Source organism: Ipomoea nil, unplaced genomic scaffold (assembly GCF_001879475.1).
Source record: "Ipomoea nil cultivar Tokyo-kokei standard unplaced genomic scaffold, Asagao_1.1 scaffold0805, whole genome shotgun sequence".
NCBI classification, from domain to species: domain Eukaryota; kingdom Viridiplantae; phylum Streptophyta; class Magnoliopsida; order Solanales; family Convolvulaceae; genus Ipomoea; species Ipomoea nil.
This window is the reverse complement of record NW_017617233.1, coordinates 2,264,647-2,284,068: the sequence shown is the minus strand read 5'-3', so window position 1 is coordinate 2,284,068 and position 19,422 is coordinate 2,264,647. Positions and strand designations below refer to the sequence as shown.

At 34.3% G+C, this 19,422-nt stretch overlaps 3 protein-coding genes across 3 annotated transcripts; all 3 read left to right on the top strand.

The window, feature by feature from the left end:
* Positions 1 to 3,531: 3,531 nt before the first annotated feature.
* LOC109177508 (homeobox-leucine zipper protein ATHB-40-like) lies at positions 3,532 to 5,619 on the top strand. The gene is made up of 3 exons (XM_019326876.1): positions 3,532 to 3,686; positions 4,142 to 4,464; positions 5,111 to 5,619. Exons 1-3 carry the CDS (start codon positions 3,584 to 3,586, stop codon positions 5,369 to 5,371), a joined length of 687 nt encoding a protein of 228 aa, XP_019182421.1. The 5' UTR covers positions 3,532 to 3,583; the 3' UTR covers positions 5,372 to 5,619.
* Positions 5,620 to 9,033: 3,414 nt separating this feature from the next.
* LOC109177506 (serine/threonine-protein kinase HT1-like) lies at positions 9,034 to 11,171 on the top strand. Its single transcript, XM_019326874.1, has 6 exons — positions 9,034 to 9,190; positions 9,707 to 9,839; positions 9,940 to 10,135; positions 10,235 to 10,356; positions 10,473 to 10,631; positions 10,733 to 11,171. The coding sequence occupies exons 1-6, from the start codon at positions 9,069 to 9,071 to the stop codon at positions 11,021 to 11,023; spliced, it is 1,023 nt and encodes a 340-aa protein (XP_019182419.1). The 5' UTR covers positions 9,034 to 9,068; the 3' UTR covers positions 11,024 to 11,171.
* A 2,959-nt stretch (positions 11,172 to 14,130) lies between these two features.
* On the top strand, positions 14,131 to 17,504 carry LOC109177507. Its single transcript, XM_019326875.1, has 2 exons — positions 14,131 to 14,450; positions 16,778 to 17,504. The coding sequence occupies exons 1-2, from the start codon at positions 14,290 to 14,292 to the stop codon at positions 17,355 to 17,357; spliced, it is 741 nt and encodes a 246-aa protein (XP_019182420.1). The 5' UTR covers positions 14,131 to 14,289; the 3' UTR covers positions 17,358 to 17,504.
* The last annotated feature ends 1,918 nt before the right edge of the window (positions 17,505 to 19,422 follow it).

The window sequence follows — 19,422 nt, the reverse complement described above, 5'->3', positions numbered from 1 at the left end:
TTCACTATCAATTGACAGAGGTTGTCATTCCAAAGTAGAGACAAAGTGGGACTGCAGTCATGGAAAAACCTTCCACGTTGTTTCATTTTCCTCCACCCAATCAACATACCTTGTCCCCTCCACATTTTTTTCCCCTACCACGGGATTCGAGTTTAGTGCAAAACAAGTTAGATAGTTACAAACCATTTTTGTTTGTTTAGGGTTTTTATGTATGTATGTATATTTATTTACTCTTATTTCAAGTCTTGATTAAATAGTAAATCATCTGACATTTAAAAATGAATTAATTTCACTTTTGGTCCCACGACTTTTGATGTTCTATCACTTTTGGTGCACAACTTTAAAATTTTTTAATTTTGGTGCCTAACTTTGTTATTTTTATCAGTTTTGGTCCTTTCGGCCAAATTGACAGCGAAATGTTGTTGGATTTTATATTTTTAGGGGTAAAATCGTCATCATAAGGAAGCATCTTCAATATCTAAACAAAATCACTTAAAATCATATCTATAGGTGTTTGATCGATGAGAATAATGGGGAAGACGGGCAGAAACCAGACAGATCTATGGGATTTATAGTTTCGACCATTGGCAAACTCTTTTTTTCCTCTTAATATGATTTTTCTTTTGTTTAAATATTGAAGATCTTTAAATTGGATGACGATTTTGTTCCTAAAATATAAAATCCGGAAATATTTTACCATCAATTTGGTTGGAAGGACCAAAACTGATAAAAATAACAAAATTAGGCACCAAAAGTGAAAAAATTTAAAGTTGTGCACCAAAAGTGATAAGAACTCAAAAGTCGTGGGACCAAAAGTGAAATTAATTCTTTAAAAATTAAAATGGTCACTTTGTGGTGTAATTTTTAGTGGGGTTCACTTTCGGTTTAAGTTGTGTCAAGTTGATTTGATTTTTTTTTGAGTGAGATGTTTAATTTGGTATATTATACACTCAAAATGAATAATTGATAAAGGAAGAATTGATTCTCAAAGCATACCCATTTGAGACTGGAAAAATGAAATTGAGAACAACATTTGTTCCACATTGAAAATGAGTGTGAATTTGTACTACTATATATACAATTCAACTTCTTAAAAATTTTGAATTATATAACATAGATATTCTCTTGTGTATAGGAGGGATCGAAATATTTTATTTCGATTTTTGGGGAAATTTCCCCACAATATTCTCTAAAGTAATTGTACACTAATGTTGACATCATGACAAATCCATACTGATGTAGTATATACGATCATTTATGACTACAAATACAGTACTAGGATCAATTCCGTAATTATGCGCTCTATGCTCGGGACTTAGGAACCGACCTCATCTGGTCGAATGGATTATCCCGAACAAAGACCTTCATTGTTTAAGGAGCACGCCCAAACCGACCACATCACCCCGACCGTATCCTGATGATGCGGTAGTCAGGAATCTCCTCCTACATGGATCTCTCGAGATTGTCCTTGTTAAAGACCGGTGCATACAAGACAATCCTTCGAGGCCTTTATATAAGATTATAAGGTGCCTCTATTGCCTAGACTTTTGAACCTTTTCACTAACAATACATCTTAGCTCGGGAATCTGCGACCCACTGTCTAAATTACCTGAGCTCACGTACTTACTTCGTAGACGTATTAGAGACTCTAGTGTATTTACCGCATCAGCTTGTATACAAGTGTTCGCACTAAAATAAATTTATATATGATTATATGACTTAAATTTACGAACTAGAATTGCCAGCAAAATAAACCATTAACATATATCCAATTATACAAATGATTTTAGTTTGATGAAGGGGCTGGTGAGTGATGTCATGCCTTAGGTATACATTCACCCATCCCGAGCAGTAGAAGAATTGAAGCTAGTGCACACAAATTCCTGACACCACAGCTAAGCTAAAAAGGTTACTATATGTAAAAGGTGGGGCGGCTTAATTGGCTGTCTGTTAGCGGTTAGCTTAGCCATAGAACTTGGAAGGAAAGAACCACTCTTCTCTTTATTAGGCAACAAAACAATCCTTGTCCAAATCCACAGGCCTCCAACTCTTTATTGTCTTCCATGTTTTGCATATGATAAAATAATAACCATTAATTTATCTGAAAGAGATGATTAAATGAACAGATCAGAACATGATCTTCATATTTAAAAAGTTATGAATTTAATTTTTGTCAACATTTTTTTAATGAAATTTACCTAATTGTTTCTCTTATCACTTGAAAATTGAAAATTGAAAATAAGTCATCATGTCAATCAATATTATTTTCATGGTAAAAAATAACTCTATTATATTTTATTTTCATATATAAAATTCAATGCTTGATTAAATTTTATTTCTTTGCCTTTCCAAAAAAAAAAACTTATTTCCTTGTATATATTCATTAATATTTTTATAATGCCAAAAGACTTTGTCGTCAAGCGACATAACTGTGGCTCTATCTCTCAAATGAGAGGTCACACTACATTGTAACATAGTCAATAGTACTCAAAAAATAATTTTAAAATGTAACTTTAAAAAAATATTTTATATATATATATATATATATATATATATATATATATATATATATATATATATATATATATATATATAACGTATTTTGTTGCTCGAAATTCTATAGTCACTACTCAAAAATTGCTTCATTCCTAAGGTAGTGGACTTGCTATGTTTTTTCATTGATCTCTTGGAGACTATAAGATCAGAGTTGTTCTCAAACGAAATTAGTTTTTGTTATATAAGTCATATTTATAGAGAAATTGACAGGTATGCATATTAGATGATTTATATATATATATATATATATATATATATATATATATATATATATATATATATATATATATATATATATATATATATATATATATAAGTGTGTTGATTGAGGTATATATAGTAGTTTTCTTTTGCTTGAAATATACATTTAATTTATTTATATCCAATTAAAGGGAAAAATTTGTTCGTAAAATATACATAATTATTGAACTCTATATTCACAATTACAGAACACTATGTTCATAATTATAAAGTTATATATTCATAATTTTTGAGCTTCATATTCACAATTATTGAATCTCTATATTTATAATTACAGAACTATATGTTCATAATTATATTCACAACTCTATGTTCATAATTATAAAACTATATTTTTATAATTTTTGAAATATATATTCATAATTATGAATAGTTTTGGAACCGTATCCACCTTGCAAGGTGAACACGGTTCCACAGCATAATTTGACATCAAGTAAGTGGAAGAATGATTATCATAAGTAAAAGTTATTTTTTATTCTTGTCAAGATTCTCTCTTGGTCAGCCTGTTACACAAGATTTTTTTAGTATGATTTATCTCTGGTATGTAATTTGCTCACTTTTAGTTAGTGAATGTTGTTCCCTTATCATCCAAGAGAAATAATAAATGCGGATAATACATTTATTTATCTGTTAAAATAGTATTTCATTATATTTCATTGTCTTGAACACAGTTGCTCTCGCAGGCGTCAGCTCATCACTATATATATAGCCACCCCCATCTTAATCTGCTGCAATCCTCACTCTTTGGTCTTGATTCTAGAGGGAGATGGCAGGCTGCGGCGGCATCAATAACAATCAAGTTGATGATCAAATGGCACTCATTTCTCATTTTTATCCAGATATTTACACTCAACTCCTACCCGATCAAGGTTAGCTAGCCACCCATGCATATATATGATGTTTTTGTTTTTACAAAATTTTAAATAAATCCGGCGAGAAAACGCTTCTGTGGGGCTGCACCGTCGCTGCCGGAGGAACAAGAAGATTTTTCCGGCAGCCACTCACGGCGCATCCCCATGTCCCAGTTGTGGTCCCTGAAGGTTAGATGAAGAAAAGCCCAGACCCGAAATGGGTCTCTCTCTCTCTCTCTTTTGTGACCAGGAAAACATATAGTGATTACTAGAGAGTAAACTTTGTCTTGTGATTCTAGTCAGTAATGATTGTTCATAGCTGATCGGTTCAAATCAAGAAGAGGAGAGTGAAACTTGTTTGTTTAGTTTAAGATCCGACATTAGGTGTGTTTTTTTTTTTTGGAGAGAAAGATTTGTTAAATGAATTTCCGGCCATCAATTTATGAATCTGACGTGAAAGTGGGTGTTTTCAGGAGAGGCGACGGAGGCGAAACCAAGGCGGAGGCGCAAGAAGAACAAGGCGGGCGGGGACGGCGGCATGACCGGAATCAGGAAGCGAAAGCTGAGCGAAGAACAAGTCAACCTCCTGGAACAAAGCTTCGGCGATGAACGGAAGTTAGAGTCGGAGAGGAAAGACCGGCTGGCTTCCGAGCTCGGACTTGACCCCCGCCAAGTCGCCGTCTGGTTCCAAAACCGCCGGGCGCGGTGGAAGAACAAGAAGCTGGAGGAAGAATACTCCAAGCTCAAGGCGGAGCACGACTCCACCGTCCTTGAAAACTGCCGTCTTGAATCTCAGGCACGTACATACAAACTTTATATAATTCATTTATTTTTGAGTTAGGAGAGAAATTTGTAGTTATTACCTAAATGTGTATATTTGTACCTAAAAATCAGGAATAGCTGTACTTGTGTTAAAATCAGAGTCAAACTTGTAATCTTATAGTTATCAAGTCAACAACCAACCAACTTAGCTGGTTACAACAAAACATAGAATAATTTCAAATTTTCTCATATTGTCCTAAATGAAGGTAAGAAAATAAAATGCGAAAACACTAAGTTTAGGCATGCATGGTCCGTAGAATTAAAAGAGAAATTAAAACAAAATTAATTAGGAAATAATCAAAACTGGAGTATAAACTGGAAAGTACTCAAACACTCTTCTTTAATTTGCCACCTTAATTGGAAACACAAGTCACAACTACCCCATATGTACATTATTCCCAACACCCTTGTTTAAGGTAACATGTTATGGTTCACCCTTGTCCCAAAGACCCTCTTTTGGTCTTTCCTTCTATTCTCACGTGGCCCGATTTTCTCGCGACAATAGAACAATGTTAAAATAACGTTACTAGCCTAAAACCTTATAGTCTAGTAATATAAATTTGAGATAACGATAATGTTATAAACGTGTAATTATTCTTAATACGATGATATTGTTGCAGGTGCTAAAGCTGAAAGAGCAACTTTGTGATGCCGAGAATAGGATTCAGAGTCTATTGGAGCGCCGCCACCATGGCGGAGGCGGAGGCGGAGGCGGAGGCGATGGGGTTTCCAGCAATAGTCCGAGCACTTCATCATTCCCCACAGAGGCACCGACGTTTTTCGGAGAGTTTGGAATGGACGGTTTGGACGATGAGTTCTATGTGGACGAAAACCATTACGGTCATGTCGTGGATCAATGGATTAAGTTCTACGGAATGTGATTATATTTATGAAGCTTATTATCATTATTATATAATAATAACTTCATGGCCGGATTCGTTATTCTAGGTAGCTAGCTAGATATGATAATGTAAATATATGACCCCCTATGTCTAATGTATGTAAATTATCCCCCTTTGTTTTCTCTTGTTACTAATTAAGTTAACTGGTCTTAGCTTATGTGTAGATAGCACGTAGCAGCAGTGTACTAGTGTGATTTTAATAGTATATATAACTCCATCTTTACTTATTTTAAATGTCATGTCATTTTATGTCAATCAAGGTTCATAAATGTACAGTGTGCAATTCAAAGATCAGTTATTGTATATGTAATTAGTAACTTATAACTGATTTAATTTCAAATTAAAATTGTACTAGTTATGAGGATAAGATTCTTATCCAATAATACCAATATTATCTAGACTTATCTTACTCTAATTTTGGTACGATTAAGCTCCGAGGTGTGATAGTGAGTAACCCCAGAGTTCCAAAGTGCGGTCCGGTGAACCCAGTTAGGCAAAAATTGACCCATCACCAAGAAATGGCCGCAAAAGAAGACATGAAGAGGACACATGTCAACATGAAATGCTCCGAAATATTGGCATCTGTCCCAAAAGCAAGTTGTGGGCTTACCTTAAATACCGTTTGGGATGGCATTTTCCATGTCGGGAGGGGGGATAATGACAATATAGTGAGATCGAAGCAATTCAAATACAATGCACCTAACAGGCAGAGGTACGATTTTAGTGCACACTGAACGGTCACGTTTTAGGGTTTGTCGTCGTCTGTCGTTTTGTTGCCTCACATGAAGAAATGGGTATGATTCCGTGACCTCGAGAATCTTCGCTCCAATTGCGGCCAAACACGGCCGTATCCTATAAAGAGTTCGCACTTTAACAAATGTTGTTGGACTTACTGAACTATATATTGGGATGAAGATGCAGGCCAGGCAGGCCCATTGGACTTCTTATGGGCTGGTGTTGCCTCATTCTTGTATGGCAAATTATGTTGTAGACACCGTTTCAAAATTGTTCATAATTATAAATATGAGTTAATTACCGATCTTGTCTATTGACTATGAAGATTTCACTAATCTGGTTCTCGACTTTTAAAATTTTTCAATTTAGTTTCCGATTATGCTTTTTTTTTTTTTTTTTTTTTTTTTTTTTTTTTTTTGTTCGAAATGGTCCTAACCGTTAGACGTCCGTTAATTCGGGACCAAATTGGTAATTTGCTATAGTCGAGGGACCATTTCGGCCATCACATGCATCATTTTCTCCGAAAGTTAATTACTGAAAATGGTCTCTTGACTAAAGCAAAATTACCAATTTGGTCCCGAGTTAACGGACGTCTAACGGTTAGGGCCATTTCAGGTAAAAAAAAAGAAGAAGCATAGCCTTGGATTAAATTGAGGAATTTTGGAAGTCGAGGACCAGATTGGTGAAATCCTTATAGTCGAGGGACCAAATCGGTAATTAACACTTATGAATATATAGTTCAAAAATTATGAACATATAGTTCTATGATTATGAATATAGAGATTCAATAATTGTGAATATGAAGTTCAAAAATTGTGAATATATAGGTTTATAATTATGAACATATAATTCAGTAATTTTGAACATAGAGTTCCGTAATTGTGAATATAGAGTTCAATATTTATGAATATGAAGTTCAAATATTATGAATATATATCTTTATAGTTATGAACATATAGTTCAGTAATTATGAACATAGAACCGTGTCCACTTTGCAAGCTGGACACGGTTCCACAACATAACGATTTTTCCTGTATGTATTACTGTGGAGTTGTTATACCATGGACTAGGGTCCATCTTGCAAGGTGGACATTGGTTAAGTCAAAACACATAACACTTATAGAAGAGAATTTGTGAATACAATACATGGTTATCAAATCCTAATATGTTAATATTGTGAGACTGTAGTATTTGAAAGAAACTTGTGAATACAAAATAAAGTAATTAATTACATGTATACAAATTGTGAATTTTTAAAATGTAAATTGTGAACATTTGGATCCGGGTCCATATTGCAAGGTGGACTCGAGTCCACATAATAATTTGCCAAGTATTTTGTACATGAGTTTATTCCACATTTGATCTCTAGATTATATTCGTATATATTTTCGCTTTTGATTTGTTTCATTTTTTTTTTTTGAAAATCGTGATTTGTTTCATTTTTCGATTTTGATTTGTTTCATTTTTTTTTTTGAAAATCGTGATTTGTTTCATTTTTAATAATCAAACTTTAAAAATATTTCGCTACCCTACTATAAATATAGGCATTTCAAACCGATTATTTGCTACTGCAATAAATTAAAATAAAGCCATGCTCATCTAAGATTGAGCATGGATGAACTTTGCCTGAGAGCTTCTTTAGTTTGTCCATGCCTCCCATAGTAATCTCATGAAGAAAACTCAAAGAAAGGTTTTAAATTTTTTTGAAAGATCAAAGAAAGATTATTTTAAATATCCAAGGAAATATTGGTGTTTGGTGATTTTGTTCTTAGGAAAGGTTTTTTAGAAAAAGTGTATCTCAAAGAAGATGATGATGTGCTTTTGTACTTCAATGAGTGCGTCAGATTTTGAAAATAATCTAAGTGATTCTTCAAAGAAATACCCTTAAGCATTTATTGGAAATAATTGAAAATAAATGTTCTAGTAAAAATGATTATTTAATCTTATGCATTAAATACAAGTTCATAATATTAGGGGTGTACAAACTTTGATAAAACTTTGATTAATCAACCGAATCAAAGAATTTTGATTAATAGTTAATTTGGTTTGAAAATACCAATGAATTTTGATTAACCGTTAATTTGGTTAAAAAATATCAATTAACGGTTAAAGATTTAAAAATTTAACTAAAAAATTTCGGCTAATCAGTTAATTGACTGATTAACCAAAAAGAAACTTCAATTCGGTTAATTTAGTAATAAAAACTTCAGTTCAATTAACCAATAAAGCTTTAAAAAATTTAATTAACTCGATTCCGTTAACCGAATGCAGATTCCTACATAATGTTAGTTCTTTGCACATATGGTGTTTTTCTTTCATCATCATCCTTTGCGTGACAATCTGACAGATTTCATTTACAGTTACATAGTAGTAAGCGTTTGATTTTAATAAATTTTATACTGCACATTTTATACAAAAAATATAGTTAAATAATATTACATTTTACCATATATTATTATTTGCATCTTAAAAGATGAAACTAATCTAATTAAATAATATTGATTGAGTATCATTAAGAACAACTTTGTCCCATATATTAAATGATTACAAGCGATGATTATGCGTAAAAAATTATTATTTAGTGCAATGCAATATGTATAAATTAAAATAAATAATTTTTTTCTAATTATATATTAAAAATATAATAGATAATGAAAATGATTATTTTTTTAAATAATTTTTATTTTGTCAAAATCTAGCTAGTGAAGCCTTCCAACTCAACGATTGAGCATTCCAACTCGGAAGCCTTTGTGAGCAAGATTTCAACTATTCAGTTATATAACAGATTTTCCCTCTCATTTCAACGATTCAGTTATTTCTATCAGCCTAAGCTCATCCACCTCTTTATAACAGATTTTCTCTCCCTCCCTCCCTCTCTCTCTCTAGCTATCTCTCTCTAGCTATCTCTCTCTCTCTCTGGTAAACCTGCTCGTTAGAAGGAATGGGGAATAAGCATAGTCAATACACCCAAGATGATGAGTTCAAATTTCTGATCGATGAAACCAAGCTCCAATATGGATATGTAATCAATAAGGGTGAGAACACCACCGTTTACGTCGGAACGTAAGTCTCCTCTTTGATTCTTCGAGTGCCATTTCTGATTCTATGTTTATTGTTTATATATTCAAAATTTGGTGGAGGAAATGATAAATATGGCCACTATCTGTTCGAAATTCAATTCAATTCATTATTCTTCAATTCTTATGGTAAATTTGTTCTTGACCTTTCTTGAGCTTTAATTTGATTGAGCGTTCTGAATTATTCTGGCTTCTATTGAAAATCTAGCTCGGATTTATGTACTGTACAGTGAATTAAGTCTGTTCTCTGTTAGAGTGAAGTTTTGCTATAGATTTTGCCTCTGATCTGACTTCTTTATCAATAGAAGTAGCTGAAGAGATAGTAGTGAGCTTAAATTTATAGATTAAGTCTGTTCTCGATCTGTTGTATTGTAAATGATGTTCAGAAAGTAGAGAGAAATAACACGATTTTGCCTCTGTTTATCAATAGAAGTAGTGAGCTTAAATTTATAGATTGCTGATTAATTAGTTACTTAGAGTTGAGAATTGTTATGTGTGACAGATATATGGCCAAACCTGTTGCCATAAAAGTAATACAGAAAGAAAAAGGCACAGATGTGAGTGCTCATCGAAACGAGAGATTTCTGAGGGAGGTCAGGTTGCTTGCTGCGTCCAAGCATGACAACATTCTGAAGGTAGTTATTCTTTTTTTTTTTTTTTTTTTTGGTAATATATTCATCGTCTATCTTTCCTGGGGATATGATCGATGAAATGTGTTGTTTCATGGTTGAGCAGTTTATTGGGTTCAGCCTGGAACCAGCCTTGACATTAGTTACAGAAATCATGAAAGGAGGTTCACTTCAAAAGCACTTATGGCACATCAGACCAACCAAGCTAGACCAAAAGGAAGCTTTAGTTATGGCATTAGAAATCTCTCGCGCAATGGCATATTTGCATGAAAATGGCATCATTCATCGCGACTTAATGCTCAGTAAGTAATTTTCTGCAGGCCTAACTTTGGTGCTAGCTATTCTGCTTATTAGTCATCAAGCTAATTATATAATTTTCTTGATCTCTTCTTGGATTGCAGATAATATTTTTCTATCAGAAGGCAAGAAGAGTGTGAAGCTTGGGGACTTTGGGCAGTGTAGGGAGCGTCTGGAAGGTTATTTTTCTACTGATGTTGGAACCTATCGCCGGATGGCTCCTGAGGTAGCAACTTTAATTTATTAACCATTCATCCAATCATATATATCAGGTGGAATTTTTTTTTTTTTTATTTTATTAAGGTGTATGTATGTGTCTGCCTGCATCATCATATATATCAGGTGTATAGTAGGGAGCGGGATGGAATCAGAAGCTTAACGACGAGATACAATCATAAGGTGGATGTATATAGTTTCGCTTTTGTTGTGTGGGAGCTGTACACAAACAAGACTCCTTTCCAGGGCAAGGATATCAACATGATTAAAAAAGCTGTACTTAATGTATGTATGCAAATTAAATGCAGACTTCAATTCATTTACTCTTTCATTTCCGGCCAGTAGCAGTTATATTGATTGTTTTTCTTTTTTTCATTTCATTTCAGAATGAGAGGCCTATCCTGGATGAGGAGGATATTCCGTTTGCCCTTCATGACTTTCTGCAATCCTGCTGGTCAACTGATCCACTACAACGACCAGAGTTTTCGGCAATCACAAAATTTCTAGAAGAATTGCGGAGCGAAATTGAGCCCGGTTGGGACATTATAGAACCCAGTATCCTAGCTAGCCGGCAGGAAAATTTGTGGATGAAGACTAAGAAGATCATCACAAGACTGGTCTCCTGTCTTCCTTTTCGCAAAAAGCCACCTCCAAGTGGGCTGCTGTTTTTTCCTTAAGAGTGGCATCTGCAAGTGTCTTTAAATTCTGCTGCTGCATATAAGATACATACATACATACAGGCTTCTTGATTGGCATATACTTGTAAAGTACACTTCATTCTTGATTCTTGGCAGATTCCATTTACTGCACAATAAAACAATATAATCTGTTAGACTGTCTATTCTTGGTCTTTCTGTTTTACTGTTTTCTGCCATATACCATTTTACTTTGATGATTTGATTAAGGGTCAAGGCTAGCTTCCAGCAGAATGCTTAGACCATTTCGATCATTTGATTTATATGTTATTTGGATTAGAAGTGGGCTTACATTGATTACTAGACAATATTTTCCCCTTTAATAATATGGAGTACTAATTCATTATATCTGTTTTAAAAGTCTGGTGCAGTCAAAAAATAAGTTAGATGGATAAATTAGAGCAATCTTAAACCACAAAAGTTTCAAATTATATTTTTCCATGATTCACTTTAGAATTTATATTTAACACTTTGACATTTTCTGTAATTGTTAATTTAACATTATACATATTCATTTTTAGTATACTATAAGATATTTTTGTTGTCTTTCAAAAAATAAGATATTTTTGTTGTAATCTTGATTCCTATTAGCCCGTAGCATTCTGCGAATCATCTCGTCATTACTTTACTATGCTCTAGCTTTGTTATAGCGACTGTTAAGTTATGAGATGATATAAAGAAAGGAAAAGTGTCAAATTGGCCCCCTAAGTCAAGTGGATAGTGCAATTGGGTCCCTTAAGTGAAAAAAGCTCCATTTAAGTCCCCTAAATCGGTAAAAATGTTCAATTAAGTCCAATATGACTTGTTTATCAGGTTAAATCGATATGGTGTTGACACGTGTACTTCTTATTTTATTTTTTAAAACAAATGTTTTTTATTTATTAAAAATTAAAAATATTATTTATTATAAATTAATTAATTAATAATAATAATAATTACAAATTAAAAAAATTAAAAAATTTAAAAATTAAAAAAAAAAAAAAAAAAAAAAAACAGCCACCGGCTGTCTGCACTGGACAGCTAGTGGCTATCTTCATTCTTCACGACCGTCTAAGGAAGGCGGCCATGGACGTCTGGCTGTCTTCCTTAGACGGCCGTGCGGCCACTGCTGTCCATGAAGAAAGAAGACAACCACCGACTGTCCGGCGCGGACAACCGGTGGCTGTTTTTTTTTTTTTTTTTTTTTTTTTTTTTTTTTTTAAATTTTAAAATATTATTATTTTTTAAATTAATTAATAAAAAAATAATATTTTTAATAAATAAAAAGTATTTATTTTTAAAAATAAAATAAGAAAGACACCCCAACACCATATCGATTTAACCTATTAAACAAGTCATATTGGACTTAATTGAACAATTTTACAGGTTTAGGGGACTTGAATTGAACTTTTTTCACTTAGGGGACCCAATTGCACTATCCACTTGATTTAGGGGGCCAATTTGACACTTTTCCCTATAAAGAATAGTAAATCAAGGTACACATATTCATATTGATGCTTTTTGACATGAAGTCATCATACTTGAGACAATAAAAATGTTAAATAATTTTTCATGATATAAAATACCCTGATCCACATGAACTCCAGAAGAGTGATAAAATATTTGTCCAGAAGATTTGCTCTAGTGACAAGTTAGCAAATGTATACCTACAAAATATCTATAAGATTGATATGTGTAGGTAAAGAAAATTATTGGTCCAGATAATCATGAGAAAATATGATAAATTCTAATGACAATTCTAAATATTGTACCATACCCCTTCTCTATACCCTTTTGAAACAATTATTTTACTTTCAATGCAGAATTTGAAAATTGTTATCTTCAAGGGGAGACGTGAAGTACATTCACTTGAGTCAATCCTGTAGATTGGGTCTTAAAAGGATTAATAGTTATACTTTTTTGCAGCATATATACATACCATGTATTCTTTTCCTCACTAAGTTTTTCCCAATGGATTTTTCTAGTGTGGTTTTTAACGAGGTATGCGTATTGATATATTAATGGGGGAGTTGTATATAAATACTTAAATACATACATCACAAAATCCTGAAGATTATGTCTTAAAGGTAAATATTTAAATAAACAAACCCAAAATCCTGAAGATTATGCATTGAAGGCTTATAGTTGTACCCTTTTTTCCTTAACTAAGTTTTTCCCACGAGGTTTTCTAAGTTAAGATTTTTAACGAGACAATCAATACAATATATGAGTTTACAAGTATCATGTACTCTTTTCTTCAACTAGGGATGGCAACGGGGCGGGGCGGGGGCGGGGAGTATACTCCCCGTCCTCGTTTCCGCGACTCCGTCCCCATCCCCGTCCCCTGGCGGGGAATTGAAAATGTTCCCCATTCCCGTCCCCGCGGGAAATTAGACGGGGTCGGGGATTCCCCATTCCCCGTCAACTCCTACTCAAAATGTTAAATAATTTTAATATATATATATATATATATATATATATATATATATATATATATATATATATATATACACACACACACACTAACAATATATTATATATATACTCTAACAACATTAATTAGTATACTGTTAGTATAAAATATATATACTGTGTTAAAATATATAAAACATATATATATATATATATATATATATATATATATATATATATATATATATATATATATATATATATATATAATTATTCGGGGACGGGGCGGGGAGGGGTATCCCTGTCCCCGTTCCCGGCGGGGATTCACACATATTCTCCGTCCCCGTCCCCGTTCCCCGAAAATTTTTCCCATCTCCGTCTCTTTCGGGGCGGGGATCGGGGATCCCCGTCGGGGACGGGGCACATTGCCATCCCTATCTTCAACTAGGTTTTTCTCACGTGGTTTTCCTAGTGAAGTTTTTAACGAGGCATGAATGTATTTAAATATACAATCGGTATACCTTGTACTATTTTCTTGTTTAGATTTTCCTAGCATGTTTTGAACGAGGCAAGATCGTCGCCAAATAATGTCCAAAAAAGAGTGTTTAGATTCCTTCATTTTCCTTGGGATTCTCAATCTTCGGGGAAGGAGGGGTGTTCGGAGAAGGGGTTTTCGTTTTGAGATGGCATGGCTACATGATGAGGGGTGTAGGGAGGTGGTGGAGAAATCATGGGGCGAGGGAAGGACCAGGGGGTTGCAGGAGTGTGTCACTCTATGTGGTGATCGGTTAACACGCTGGGGTGGAGACCGATTCCATAAGTTTGGTGAGAAAATATTGAGTTTACGTAAGGAACAGATGCGCCTAAGGGGGTGTACGGATCCGGTATCCCTAGCTGAGTTTCGAAGACTAGATGAATGTTTGGCTCGTATTGAGTTACAGGAGGATACGTACTGGAGGCAGAGGGCCAAACAGCATTGGCTCAAGGATGCGGATTCAAACACCAGGTTTTACCACAGGTATGCTTCTCATCGAAAGAAAAAGAATGCTATTACTAAAATTATGAATAGTGATGGGGATTAGATTGAGGGGGATGCCATGACAAATGTAATCTTGGATTATTATCGTGGTATTTTTAACTCGAGTACTCCTACTATTGATGATGAGTTCTTTGGGAGTATACATTCACGTGTAACAGGCATACAAAATGAGAGTTTATTGCGCCCTTTTGAAGAGAAGGAGGTTAAATCTGCATTGTTCTCGATGTATCCTGATAAAGCACCAGGCCCGGATGGTATGAACCCTGGGTTTTATCAGCACTTTTGGGATGTAGTGGGTACTGATGTTTCTTCTTATATTCTGAATTGTTTGAATACTTGCTCAATGCCTGATAAGTTTAATGAAACGAATATTATTTTGATCCCCAAGAAGAAAACCCCGGAAATGGTTTCTGATTATAGGCCAATTGCTTTGAGTAATGTCGTTTACAGAGTTATGGCAAAGGTAATTACAGCTAGGATGAAACCACTAATGGAGAGTATTATATCAGAATCCCAGAGTGCATTTATATCTGGAAGACTAATTACAGATAATATCTTGATAGCTGCGGAAGTTGGCCATTTTTTGAACAGGAAGCAGTGTGGACTAACAGGTTGGGGGGCTTTAAAGCTGGATATGGCTAAGGCTTATGACCGTATGGAATGGTCTTTTTTGGAAAGGATGCTAAGGGCACTGGGATTTGATGAAAGATGGATAGAGTTACTGATGATGTGTGTAACCACTGTGTCTTACAGTGTACTAGTAAATGGTTCGAGGACTGATAAAATAACCCCGACTCGTGGTTTAAGGCAAGGTGATCCCCTGTCACCTTATTTGTTTATTATTTGTGCTGAGGGGCTTTCAATTTTTTTACAACAGGCACAGGCAAACGGAGAGATACATGGATGTAGAGTGGCAAGAGGAGCTCCCTCCATTACCCACCTATTCTTTGCTGATGATAGCCTGCTTTTTTTCAAAGCAAATGCTCAAGAGGCGGGTGTGGTAAAACGTTGTTTATCGGAATATGAAAAGATGTCTGGCCAGGCAGTTAACTATCACAAATCAAACATTTATTATAGTAAGAATACTCGAGCTGAAATAAGAGAGGAGATTGCTGATATGTTGGGAGTAGTGCAGGCTCAGAATTTTGGGAAATATTTGGGGCTTCCATCATTTGTGGGCAGGAATAGAAAGGTGGCATTTTCATATATTGAAGATAAGATAAGGCAGATGATTAACTCGTGGAATAAGAAACTTTTGTCACAGGCAGGAAAAGAAGTTTTATTGAAAAGTGTGGCACAGTCTATGCCTACCTTTTCAATGAGCATTTTTCTACTCCCTATGACTCTGTGTACTGCCATTGAACGAACCATGAATCGATATTGGTGGAGGTCGAGAGATGACCAGGGTATTCATTGGAAAGCTCGGGATAAACTGTGTATCCCAAAGGAATATGGAGGATTGGGGTTCAAAGAGTTGCGTGCCTTTAACCTTGCAATGTTGGGCAAGCAAGCGTGGCGCTTTCTGACACAGCCTCATTCATTGGTTTCAAGAGTATATAAAGCCAGGTACTATCCCACTAATTCTTTCTATGAAGCATGCTTGGGGAATAACCCAAGTTTTTGTTGGCGAAGTATTTTGGCAGCACAAGATTTGATTTGTGGAGGGGTTAGGAGCAGGATTGGGGATGGAAAATCAACTTTGATTTGGGACCACCCATGGTTACAAGATATGAGTCACCCGAAAATTGTAACAGAAAAACCACCCCAATTGGCACAGACAAAGGTGATGGGACTGATGGACCAGCAGACAGGTACATGGGATCAGGAAATACTAACTGATATCTTGGATCCTGAGGATGTAGAGCGAGTTTTAAAAATACCTGTGTCACCAGATTATGAGGATTTGTGGTATTGGTATGGGGACCCAAACGGAGAATATTCGGTTAAAAATGGTTATAGAATAATAGTAGGTGACTACACCCAAACGGTTGGGGCATTTGATAAATGGAAAGTATTATGGAAGCTTAAAGCCCCCCCAAAATGGAAAACATTTCTATGGAGAGCTCTGAATGATATTTTGCCCACTACGAAGAATTTACTTATAAAGAGAGTTGATATTGATCCAACATGTGCCATGTGTGGGATTGGGCATGAAGATATTGTGCATTCGTTGATCACATGTGATTATTCGACAAACATTTGGGCACAATCCCACCTTCCAATCCCAAATAGTGTCACAAATATTTTCAGTGATTGGTTTAATGATTTGATGAATATTTTAGATAATGATGGAATTATTTATGCAGTGGCACTCTTATACTATATTTGGCGTGCAAGGAATGGAGCTGTATGGGAGGCAGCCTTGCCCAGGCCTCGGAAAATAATTGCAATGGCATCATCAGCTGTGAATGCTTGGAAATTAGCCCATCCTGGTCTGCGTTTGCTGGCCACCTCAGCGGCATCAACCAGCCGGACTGCCACCGTGGTGGACAGCCATACGACTACAGCGATTTCCTCGGCAACTCCCAACATTACTGCTGTGCAGATTACACCGCAGCAGCCAACACCGATCATGGAATTCCAACCCACACGACATATGAGGAATCAATGTTACTTCGATGCGGCGTACGACCCACAGACAAACAAAGCAGCGGTAGGAGCTATTATTTTAAGTTGGCAAGGACATTATATTTCGGCTATGACTGCCCCAATGATAAACTGTTTTTCACCACTAATGGCGGAGGCCTATGCATGCAAGGAAGTTTTGTCGTGGCTAAGAAGTCGCGAAATAAAGTCTATCGACCTCTTCACGGATTGTTTGGTACTTCAACAATACCTATCATCTATGACACACTCGTCAAGATCGTACTTGGGATATGCCATTGATAGTTGCAGGACTAGTATCTTATCTTTTGATTGTTGTTTACTTCATTATGTTCCTAGACTAGATAATTATTTAGCTCATACTTTAGCATCTACTGCTTTTACTCAGTCAACTAGTATGTACTCGGACTATGATCCGCCAGCATCTATTTCTGCATATTTTCAATAAATGCCGTACAGGCTCCTTTCAAAAAAAAATACTATTAAGTGTGGACATTATTGTAATGATTATAACATTTGTAACAACCAGCATTATTATTGTTACTAATATTAGTATATATTATATATACGTTGTATCCCCTATTTTGTATAGATGATGATGAATGGAAATTACTGTTACTCTCTCAACATTGTTTTCTTCTTCCTTTGTATTGTTTCTATTTTTTTCATTATACAATATGATCCGTTTCTCCGGGGATGGCTACAAGCTAAAGAAAATAATTATAATAATTTTTTGATAAATTACACATTGCATTATTGATCATAGTTCATTATTATAATATTGTATATTCATTAAAAAGTATCATTATAATTTTTTATAAATAAAATTAATGTTACAAAATATATTATAAAAAATATCTCATTTTATATTTTGTGAATAATACACATATTAATATATTTTAAATCTTAGTGGTTTATTGATGGACTTGTGGTATTAATAAAATGAACCCTATATTGTGAAAATGAACATTTTTTTTTTTGAAAATAACATTTAATATTCTTTTAAAAGACTTATTTTAAGTTCATCAGAATTATATATAGTGTAGTTGCATTATTGTTCGAAAAATGAATCTTGTAAAAATTTGCACGACACAATTTATTAGAAATTGAAATGTAACCTGTAATTGATCGTCTTCTTGCAAGCACGTGTCTCTCATTTCAATCACCGCTACTCCGGTTGTATTGAAAAGACATTGTGGTCTGGGGAAGGTTTGTGATATAAGAATGGAAATGTGAGTAGGGGCAAATTTCCCATTCCCATTTCTATCCCCGGCCTTGATCAATCCCAAATCAAAATATTAAATTAGTGTAATTTTTAGTAATCAAATAACAAAATTGAAAACCTTTTATATATATATATATATATATATATATATATATATATATATATATATATATATATATATATATATATATATATATAGGGGCGCGCTAAGGTGAAAATGAATGCCCAGGAAAGAAATGAGAATCAATTGCAATCGTCTACGTGTCTAGATTATTTAATGGATCAAATTTAATTTTTTTTTTTTTATAAAAGAGACGGTCTTATTTTCGTAAATAACTCAAACTTTGATGCAAGTAAAATGTGTTAAACGTACACGCAACTAGTGCGCAAGTGTGCAAGTAATTTACCTTTTTAACATTAGTGCCCGTTTTTTTCAAATTAAGAATTTCTTAGGCTACACCTCTAGATGACGATGATTTCTCGGTTAGTCTTTTAAATAAACTCATTTTAGAAAATCACGTTGCTGACATTAACATTGATGAGGCAAATGATGAAATTTTGCAACAATACGTGTGTTGCATTATTTTATTATTTATGGGCGAGTTGTTATTTCCTGAAACATCCCAAAATAAGATAAAATTATGTCTATTGGATAAATTAGAGGACCTTTTTACTGCCGGGAAATATAGTTGGGGATCAGCAATGCTCTCATACTTATACAGAGCACTTTGTAGAGCGGCAAATTACGAGCATTCCGTTGTTGGGGGTTGCCTAACATTGTTACAGTTGTGGGCGTGGAGCGATTGCCTTGTACATGTTCTGCTAGCGTACTTCCACTCATGAACATAAATGATGGACCTTATGGTGCACGATATGTTTGCTAATTTACATCAACATTAAATATACCTTAAGTTTCAAAAGTGAACTAAACACATTTTATTTCATTTACAGTTAGCATAGTAGTAAGCGTTTGATTTTAATAAATTTTATACTCCACATTTTATACAAAAAATATATACAGGATATTACTTTAAAAATTCTATATATAATACTAAAAGTAATAGTTTGTAAAACTATTATTTTAGTTATAAAATTTTTATTGTATATTATTATTTGCATCTT

Excerpts from the sequence above, each read along its gene's own strand:
- LOC109177506 (XM_019326874.1), top strand. The coding sequence starts at position 9,069 with ATGGGGAATAAGCATAGTCAATACACCCAAGATGATGAGTTCAAATTT. Across the intron at positions 10,136-10,234 it reads TCATCGCGACTTAATGCTCA|ATAATATTTTTCTATCAGAA; the intron begins GTAAGTAATTTT and ends CTTGGATTGCAG. Across the intron at positions 10,632-10,732 it reads TTAAAAAAGCTGTACTTAAT|AATGAGAGGCCTATCCTGGA; the intron begins GTATGTATGCAA and ends ATTTCATTTCAG.
- LOC109177507 (XM_019326875.1), top strand. The coding sequence starts at position 14,290 with ATGCGCCTAAGGGGGTGTACGGATCCGGTATCCCTAGCTGAGTTTCGA. Across the intron at positions 14,451-16,777 it reads AACACCAGGTTTTACCACAG|TGGCACTCTTATACTATATT; the intron begins GTATGCTTCTCA and ends TTATTTATGCAG.
- LOC109177508 (XM_019326876.1), top strand. The coding sequence starts at position 3,584 with ATGGCAGGCTGCGGCGGCATCAATAACAATCAAGTTGATGATCAAATG. Across the intron at positions 3,687-4,141 it reads TCAACTCCTACCCGATCAAG|GAGAGGCGACGGAGGCGAAA; the intron begins GTTAGCTAGCCA and ends GGGTGTTTTCAG. Across the intron at positions 4,465-5,110 it reads ACTGCCGTCTTGAATCTCAG|GTGCTAAAGCTGAAAGAGCA; the intron begins GCACGTACATAC and ends ATATTGTTGCAG.